At 36.6% G+C, this 10,476-nt stretch overlaps 1 protein-coding gene across 1 annotated transcript in view; it reads right to left on the bottom strand.

Moving 5' to 3' along the window:
• Cntln (centlein) overlaps window positions 1-10,476 on the bottom strand; it is a 259,628-nt gene that overhangs the window by 169,733 nt on the left and 79,419 nt on the right. The window contains exon 6 of the mRNA XM_026782102.1: window positions 252-385. Within this exon, the coding sequence (XP_026637903.1) occupies window positions 252-385 (134 nt within the window). The remainder of the gene's footprint in view (window positions 1-251; window positions 386-10,476) is intronic.

The following is a 10,476-nucleotide window of genomic DNA, read 5'->3' as shown; positions in this document are numbered from 1 at the left end:
AAAGAAAAAAGAAAGAAGTCCAGAAAACAAAGAGTAAGTGCACTATTCCGGAAAGAAACCGAGTCATGATCTTACTAACGGGGAGCACCTAGCTGGTAACTGGTACCACTTTAGTTTACAGAATTCCAGATTTTCACTGCACAGACATACGTACCTACAGAAAACATCCTGTTATTGTTTGGAAGTATTAACAATAAACATAAATAGTGTCATACTCAAGACTGATGATATTGAAAACTAAATAGACTTGCCTGACCAGTGTAATATCCATGTCTTTTTGGAGAAGTTCAGTCTGCTTGTTGTTCAACTGTAGTGACAGAGCATTATATTTACTCTGTGATAATTCAATTTCTTTCTTTGCTTCAATTAAATTGTCTTCAAAAGCCTAAAATTAGAGCACTTGTGTTACAATATAATAGACAAAAGTATATCATAGTTATTCTATAAGATGTAGGGAAAAGTTAGTAATGTTCTTACCAAAACTATATTTAGGTTTTCCACAATAATCAAATTTTAACAGATTTGAATATCAACTTTTAAAATAATTTCAAAATAAAAAAATAGCAGATCAAGGAAAAAGACAATTTTGAAGAAGTTTAGGTGAAAAAATTCACAAAAAGCAGTAACTTATATTAGTCATAGAATTTTTTTCGGGAACTTAAAAAATTTCATGGTATAAAAATCAAGAACTTAGGCTAGGCGGTGGCACATGCCTTTAATCCAGGCAGTAAGGAGAAGCAGGAGGCCTATGATGTCAAGGCCAGCCTGATTTACAGATCCAGTTCCATAACAGCTAGGGCTGTTACAGAGAAACCTGTCATGAAAAAAAAAAAAATCAACGAGGCAAAACAAACTGTAAAAACTACACAAAGTTTACTATTGAAGTTAAAATAAATCATACAATAAAATTTGTTAAATTAAAAAACATTTAAATATAAAGAATAAATGACAGTTATAGTTTTATTTGGTCCCTGTTTTAAATGTACAAACATAAATTAGTGAGCACTGCAAAGAAAACAAAATAATTTTCCAATATTTATGAGTGAGATTATGCTTTGTTCTCTTGATGGTATTAAAACTTTCAACTACATTCTCTAAAACTCACCTTTTCTTCCCAACAATTTTCTAAAGTTCTCATTTTGTAACTATTTTTAAAATTTATATGTATTTTAAGTTCAGAAAATTAATTTTAATTAGTATTATGAAGAAACAATTATGTCAAAATGGAGTCTGCCCATATTAACACCATTTATTCATTATTTATATAAATGATCATCAGGCTCTAGGTTAAGAACTAGAAATTCCCCTTTATTTACACAAAAATGAGTAACATATGCACACATACAAAGATGATAAAAGGAAAGAAAAAGTCAAGAAGGGAAAAAGAGGAGAAAGAGGAGAAAGAGGAAGTTGGGTCTTTCATGTGGGAGAAAGGACGAGGACCTGACACACGCCCTAAGCAGAACCAGTTTATCTCTGTGCTCTGCTTGCTCTCTTTGGGGGTAATCCAGACAGGTGCTGAAGACAAAACGCAGTGAAAGGTCTGTAACAGATAAAAAAGAATGAACAGATTTGCACTCTGGCCCAGAGGCCCGGGGTAAGTTTTCAAGTTCATTGGTAGCATCAGGACAAAGGTGCCAAGCTCAATTTTCAACCTGACTCATGGTAGGTACGAGAGGGCAATAAAAGCTTTCGTGAACTGAATAAAGGTCTACTTCAAACTGGAGGCATTGGACATCAAAACTGTGCAAAAGTGACATGACAAATGACCGTCGGAGTGGAAGTGGTGACAGCAAATGTTCCTACTTAATCACCCTTAGAAAATGGAATGTTCAAGAAAGAATAAAAGGGTGGGGATGCTGTGTATATAGTGTGTAAGGACACAGAGAGACACTTCTAGAAGAGCTGCTTCATCCTACCACAGAGATACTTTCTCATCATGTTCATTTATGCTCTACTCATAATAGCCAGAAACTGGAAACAACCTAGACATCCCTCAACATCTGTGATGAATAGATAAAGAAAATTTGGTACATTTACACAATAGAATTATTTGGGCATTAAAAAACTGAAATCATGAAATTCACAGGTAAATGAATGGAACTAGAAAAAACCATCATGAAGTAACCCAGACTCAGAAAGGCAATGTTTTGACTAGACAATGTGCATACTAGTTAAGTAGTTGGTAAGCCAGCTACAACCCAGATAAGCACAGAGGTTAGGCATAGAACATGGGACTAGATGAAACAGATAGGTTGCCCTAGGAAAGAGAACTAGAATAGATAGTTATGGAAAGTCAAGGGTAGGATCGGGACTGAAACTGGAATATCAAGCAGGGAGGCAAGGGAAGAGGGGGACAAGGGAGGGAATACAGGGGAAGATAGCTGAAATTAAGGGCCATTAGAGAGAAACAGCATGTAATCCTAATACGTTAGAAGCTTCCTAAAATATATTCATATGGGAAGGGGATCTAAATGAAATTGCCAAATGATGGAGAAGACAGAGCACCATCTGGGACATCTTTTGTCCACAAATGAAGTTTCCGGTATCGGAAGAATAGGTTACACCTAGTTGAGGTGCTGGCCAGGTTAACTATCTATTACATTATAAACCCTTAGAGATTTGTTTGATTTCTAATGAGAGACATAAAAGGGAGTGGATCTGGATGCAAAAGGAGGTAGGGAAAAACTGGAAGGGTTGAAGGAGAGGAAACTGTAATTGGAATATATTATATGAAAAAAATCTCTTTTCTTCTCCTTTTTTAGATTTTTAGTTTTTAATTTTGTTTATGAATGTTCTGCCAGTATGTATTTAAGTATACAATATGCATGCAGTATGGACAGAGGCCTGAAGAAGGCTCAGGTCTCCTGAAACTGGAATTACATGTGGATGTTGGGACTTAAACACAGGTCCTTTGAAGGAACAGCCAGGGCTCTTAAAGGCTGAGTCAGCTCTCCACCCATCACCCCCTGTCAAATCTACTGTCAATAAAAACAAACAAACAAATAAATAAATAAAATACACTTAAATAAAAGCATTCTAAAACAACCTAACAATAATGGGGGATCACTTTTTCCTGTTTGTGAGCTCAGGGTATGTAGCACAGGATAACCTTGAAGTTCCTTCTGACCTCCTGACAGCTCTTCCCAAATGCTGAGATCTGTAGACTTCTGGGAACTGAACCCAGTGCTTTGTATGCTAGGCAAACATGCTAGGAACTGAGCTATACAGACTCACTGAATGTTTAGCTCCTAGGCAAATAATGACACAAAGAACACCTCATAATTTGATCCAAAAATCAGTAAGCATTACAACTAATTGTAAAAGTGTTTCTAAAAATTAAAAATAACCTTGGTTTATATTTAAGGTTGTTTAAGGGTTTAAACAGTTCAAAAAGAGAAGAGAGTACAAAACAAGATATTAAACACATACATATTATGTGTGAAATGGTGCATTTTTATTGATTGTTAGTATGATATTATACACAAAAACAGTGTATAAATACTATGAACTAATAAGAGCTTTTTAACAGAATAAAAGTTTATTATGCAAACATGTTTGTTTTTCCACATAACTCAATATTTATGATACCAGCAAAACAAATTGGCAAAAATAAATCTTATGACTGATGTGTAATATACTTACAAAGCCTTATTGAATACAAGAAAATATGACCTAAAGAAAGATGTGCTGCCATAATGAAAGCAGAGAATCATTATTATAAGCATAACAATTGTCTTTTTCATATACCAGTTGTCTCTACATTTATCTACAAATATAGATATGTAAATAATCGCAATGTTTTTTATTGGAGTTGGTATTCTAGAACTAAAACATGCCAGCCATAACACCAAGGTAAGCCACAAAGGCTAGGAACTCTTCCTATTTGAAATTTAAAACTCAATCCTAAAACAGGGCTAATCAAATAGGACATAGAAACAGAAACAGACCCAGAGGCAGTCAAATTAATTATACTAAAATTTGAGAAAGTATATTGTTTTTGATGGAAAATTGTTCTTTTTAATGTCATTGGTACTACTCTAATTAAATAGAAAACCCCCTAATCTAAGCCATAAACATTTTTCTTGTCATATTTTTCTCCATCCTACTTATCACTGTGTAACAAAGATGAAGTTTTGTTGCTTGTGCATTTATACGTGTCTCTACTAATACAAATTTCATGAAAGCCATGTTTTACACTTGGTACTTCCAAATTATGCTGGTGTCAGACACATGCTCAACAAATTCTTCCATTCCTAACATTTACAACAAACTTCAACTCATTCAGTGGGCTGAACATGTTTAAGTCCCCAGTAATTACCTCTTTAGACTATGATCCCTATAGAATTGGAAAGGATCTAATGGAGACAGCAATAGCTGCCAATATTCTGAAATTTCCTTAAGCTAACTTCAATCATAGACAAGAACAAACTTTTCTCCTGAATAAAACTCTATTGACCTTATGCTACTATGTGTGCTGTCCTAGTCAAAGGTTACAGTGTTAGCAGTTTCTAAGAGCTTCATAAATGCATTTCTCAGCATACATTTGGTTCTAACACGGGAGACTTTGACAGGACTGACTCCCCACTCCTAGGAATCTCACACCTATTGATGAAACAAGACAACAGTTCCTCTGCAAATCAGCTTAGCAGCGTCTAAATCTTTCACCTCTGAAAGAAGAAAAGGTTTTCACTGATAATTTCCCACTTGCTGGTAAGCAGCTCCTCTCCAATTTCATTTCCACATCTCCTGTTCTCCCTATTTATGTAAAAAAAATTACAAGGAGAGACTAGTAAGAAATTATACTGTCTTTATTTACACATTTCTGTGTAAAGATATAATATTTAAATGATATATATAAGAAAAAAAGTGAAATGTCTAAGAAAAAGCACCAAGGAAAGTTATGATTATTTTACTAAAAAATTATGTGTGAAGCATCTACTTTCAAAATGGCCCATAATGAGACGCTTCAGATATACCAACCCTAGAACGTGGGCTGTACTTGGTGATTTTTTTTTTTTTTTTTGTTTAAGTATACGAGGTTGCCTCCTAAAACTTAGCCAAGGAGATAAAATAAGGGAAGAAATGTCACCCTGGGCTTGCTGAGATTGAAGCAGTCTAAAAGAGAAACAGAGCAGTGCTGACTCATACTTTGATCCCAGCATTTGGGATCTCATGCCTTTGCACTAGGGAGGTACAGACAGAAATGTAAGGTGGGTTTCACCCATTTAGTCTGAGGAGTCTTTTTTTTGTTTGTTGTTTTGTTTTTCAAGACAGGGTTTCTCTGTAACTTTGGGGCCTGTCCTGGAACTAGCTCTTGTGTGGAGGCCCAAAAATGTGAGCCTATTTCCACCTTGACTTAAGGTCAGAGAGTTGGAACTTAGTTTTTTATCTTACTCCTACCTCTTGGGGTCAGGGGATTTTAAGCAATTGGAAATTGAATGTGGGTAAGTTCACTTTCATTGGAACTCCCTCCCGGTACCTCTCTGTGTTTCTGTTTTATTACTTTTGTGCCTTTGTACTCTTTACTTATATTTCTAATCCCCACACCCCTATCCTGGCAAGTGGTGTTTTTGTTGAGGCTGGTCCCTGACACTCTTGTAAACCAGGCTGGCCTTGAACTCACAGAAATCTGCCTGCCCCTGTCTCCCAAGTACAGGGATTAAAGGCACGTACTACCACTGCCTGGCCAGTCAGAGACAGGATCGTCCCCATTCAGTCTGAGATTTTGTAGAGGTCAGAAGTCTCTGGTAGCTAGGTGCTCTGCTTCTCTGATCTTTTAGCTTTCAACTTAATATCTGACTCTAGATATTGATTAAGACTAATTAGATTCACGCTTCACCCTACCTCAATATATAAGTAGAGAACAACAGAGGAAAATACCAACATCAACCCTAGGCCTCCTCACACAAGCATACATGCTCATGTGAATTCACACTTAGATGTGTACCCACAAACATGCAAACACCCATACATGTGTGTGTTACACATACATATGCATGCAAAAATATTCAACCAAAAATTGGTTACATTTCTGTAAACTAATAATTAATAATCAGAAAAATAAATTGAAAAATAAATTTATTTACAATGAAATCATAAAAATGTTTAGAAAAAAATCTAATCTTTGTCAGCCTGGTGGTAAGGTATGTAATCCCTCCTACTTGGGAAGCAGAGGGAGGAGACTCACACATTTAAGGTCCACCTGAGCTACACAGTCTCAAAATAAAAAGTAAAAAGAGGGCTAAATAATTATCTTAGTAGGGGAATGCTTGTCTCGCAAAGTGAGAGGCCCTGGTTTCAAACACAAATGCTACAGAATAAGCACATACACAAACAAACAAACAAAACCCACAAATAAAGTCTGAATAGTTTATATCATCTTTCAGAAGATAAAAGACTTATACACTAAACTCTACAATATAGTTGAAGAAAATTAAAGACACTAAGAAACTGAAAAACATCCTACTAGGGAGAACGACTTAATACAATATCAACCCTACCCAAAGCAATTACAGAATGCCATCAAAATTCCCAGAGCTTTAAAACATTTTCTTAAATATCCCATGGAATATTATAGTGCCCTAAATAACCAAGCCAATTCTGAAAAAGAATAAAATTGCTTGAGGACTCCTATTTCCTCACTTCAAACTGTATTAAAAAGTTACAGCATGCAAAAATGACAATAGACCGTCATACAGGTCATCCCCATCAGAATAGAGGAGAGTAGAACACCCCTTAGTTATAAAATTACTTCTGGCAAGGATATCAACACTCCTTGGTGAGGAAAGGGCAGTCTTCTCAAGCAGCAGATTTGGGAAGACTGTATGTGCACAGAAAGATGACGTGGACCCTCATCTTCACCATGTACAAAGGGGGAAGAGTAGGGCACAAGTGTTCTAATGGAAATGGGAAAATCAGGGATCTCTAATTAGGAAATAAAGGGAGATAAATACAGAAAAAGGGAGAGGAGTATAAAATACCAGTAAGGTTACCTTAAAAAATCAAAAGAAATCACACTATTATCTTAGGAATCTTCCTAAAATACCTATAATGCTTGCAATGTAATATATAAATGTACATATGTAGTTTAAATAAAATTTTCCATACTGGGCCAAAACCATCTAACAAAAACCTCCAGCACTAGGCACAAGAAGCCTCTTTTGAGTTGTTAGGACTGTCCAAGAGATTCCCACATCATTATGAACTATGGCTACTGCCCTTGGATGCCCTCCCGAGGTGGTGGAAGGTAAGGCACTAATCAGTACTGCATTGCACAAGCAGGGCCAATGCCCCTGAGCGGGAACTGACCTAAAAGCATCCTCCCTGAGAATTAATTTTCAGTGTAACAAAGCGTGCCATGGAAGCTTCCGGAGTGGGGAAGCAATTAGCAGTCCTACCAGCTAAGATGCCTATGAACCCTATCAATGACCACCATGGTAGGATAAGTCTATGGGTGCAGTAGTGGCATGAATACTTTGGCAGGACCAGTAGTTAACAAATTAAACTTCAGAACTGCTCAACAAGATGGAAATCATGTCTTGTATTGGAAACCTAACCAACTAACATGGCTAATGAAGTCATGAAATTTAGAGAGAAACATACCACCATCATATATTAAACCAGCACAATTTTGAACTAATATATAAATATTTGTAGCCATTACCCCTTGTTCTGTCTTAAATGAAAATGGCACCATAAAATCAAATATTTGAATGCTTGTTCTCCAGTTAGTGGAATAGCTTGGGAGGGGTTAGGAGGTGTGTCATTAGGAGTGGGCTTTGAGGTTTAAAAAGTTAGCTCTTTCTCTCCATTTTCCTCCCCCCCCCGTGTGTGTGTGTGTGTGTGTGTGTGTGTGTGTGTGTGTGTGTGTGTGTCATGCTTGTAGGTGAGCTCTCAGCTTCTGCTCTATTGCCTGCCTACCTGCTGCCACACTCCCCACCATGATGGTCATGAACTTTCACATTCTGGAACCATGAGTCCCAACTAAATGATTTTGTAAGGTTTTTTGTTTTTTTTTTTTTTGTTTGTTTGTTTTTTTTTGCCATGTTGTGTTGTCACACCAATAGAAAAGTAACTGAGATACTCCCTATCAAAGAAACTTCTCTTTGCAATAGAGACCATTACACAAAACCACACCAAGAATTTGTGGAGCCCAGTCCCAACAGATCACCCTCCTGAGCACTGGAATCACAGGGTTGTATGACCACATCCAGCCAACAGCTGAATACAAGCTGATTTCAGTGACAGAATGGACAAGGAATCTGGCCTTTGTAAACTGACTGGAAAAATAACTAAAGAAATAGACCATTTCAATAATTAACAAAAAGCAAACCCTCAAGCTGGGGCAGAATATTACTCGGGTGCTACCAGTTACAATTGTAAATGTCGACTTACAACACTACACACTGTCTTAGTTAGGGTTTCTTTTGCTGCGAGAGACACATGCAGGCATGGTGCTGCTGGAGCTCAGAGTGCGACATCTTGCAGGCAACAGGAAGTCAACTGATTGGGTCATGCTGAGTGAAGCTTGAGAAAAGAGACCTCAAGTTCTCCACAGTGCACACTTCCTCCAAAAAGGCCAAACCTCCTAATAGTGCCACTCCCTTTGGGGGACATTTTATTTCAAACCACAATACACCCCGAGAAGCAGGAAAGCATGAGTCTCTTTAAAGGAGCAAGATACTGATACATCACACCTGAGGAATTCCATAAGCTACACTTACCAGGCAATAATCCTAAAATACGTATCATGAAGATGACCAAGAGCAAAAGAAAACTATGGGCAAAACAAACCTGCATGTATAAACCAAAAGAATATAAAGAGAGGGTACTAAATGGAATCAGCCAGAAATTAAAGAGAATATATACACGCACACACGTGCACACGCACGCGCACACGCACACGCGCACACACACACACACACACACACACACACACACACATTACCTATATGGGTTAAGAGCAAACAGAGAAGGCAAAAGAAAATTCATAAAACTATCAGAATAAGAAAAAATAAAAATCACTGAGGCTAGAGGGGGACACCATCAAGGATGTCAACACAATATGAAATCTCAGTAGGAAATTTACTGGTAAATTATTACCATTATTTTGCTAAATAAATTTATTGTTCAACTTCCTTCTAGTTATTTTATTTATACCTATAAATGAATACTGCTTTCAACCTTGGCCAAATACATTTTGAGACTCAGAACTGTTGACTGCTTGTTCCCCACCTCCTACCCAAGGAAAAGGAAACATCACGAAAGGGATCCAAAATAATGTCAGAGGTGAAGAATAAAAAGAATTCCTGTGAAACATGGTCTTCTGGACATGCCACAGCTGTTGTACTATAGAATTTACTGTACCTACAAGACCTGAACAAGATCAAGTCAATAACATCAGTGAACATTCCAGAAGGCAGCATTAAAATAAAAATTAAAAAGGACTTGTAAGTGGACGAGAGACATGGGGGATACTTTGGGTGATATCTAGGAAGAATAGAGGGGAGAGTTGGGGTGGACTGGTGAGAGTCTACATGTAGATGAAACTATAAGAAAAACAATAAGGAGAAAGGGGCAAAAAACAAATGTTGCACAAAAGCTCCTGAAATTTGATGAAAAACTTGACTGAAAAAATCTTGAAAAGTTCCATGTTAAAAAAAGACAAATAAACCCATATGAAAATATAGCCACTTACTAAAATAGCATAGCAACAGATCTATATAGCAGAGTTCTTATAAGGTAACTGATGGTTTTAATTCAGATTAAACTGGAATAAGCTTAAAATGACAAATCTAGTTCTCATGACAAACAAAAGGAAAATACCAATAGAAATATATACATACATAAAAATGAAACAAAATGTACACTACAGAAAACAACTAAACACACAGAAAGTGATGTGGGATTCCCCCTCTGTATGCTATAAATATGTTTTATTACCATTGGTTAATAAAGAGGCTGCTATGTCCTATGGCAGGAAAAAATATAGCCAGGCAGGAGGAGACATACAGAGAGAGTAGGTGGAGTCAGAGAGAGGCCATTTAGTTGCTGGACTAGCATGGTAATACAAAGATTAATAAAAATGCGTTAATTTAATATATAAAAGCTAGCTGAAAATATACATAAATCATTGGCCAAACAGTGTTAAAATTAATAGTTTCTGTGTGGTCATTCGGGTCTGGGCAGCCAGGAAATGAATGAGCAGTCTCCACTGACAAGGAAGAAAACAAAGGCAATGAGAGACAGACTATCATACATTTATAAGATATACAAAAAATGCAAAAGTTAGTGTTCCTTGTCACTCTATTCTTAATGTAAATGAATTAAACTTTATACTCAAAAGAAAAATGTTGGCAGGATGAATAAAATATATAAAAATATTATATATTTTATATCTGCACACGTGCCTCTTTGCTTTTGTGTGCTCACATACACATATGTAGGCCCAGAAGCTCAGAAAACCATCTAGAT

Source organism: Microtus ochrogaster, chromosome 10, assembly GCF_000317375.1.
Source record: "Microtus ochrogaster isolate Prairie Vole_2 chromosome 10, MicOch1.0, whole genome shotgun sequence".
NCBI lineage: Eukaryota > Metazoa > Chordata > Mammalia > Rodentia > Cricetidae > Microtus > Microtus ochrogaster.
Note: the sequence above shows the minus strand (reverse complement) of the source record. Positions and strands in the feature narration are given on the sequence as shown.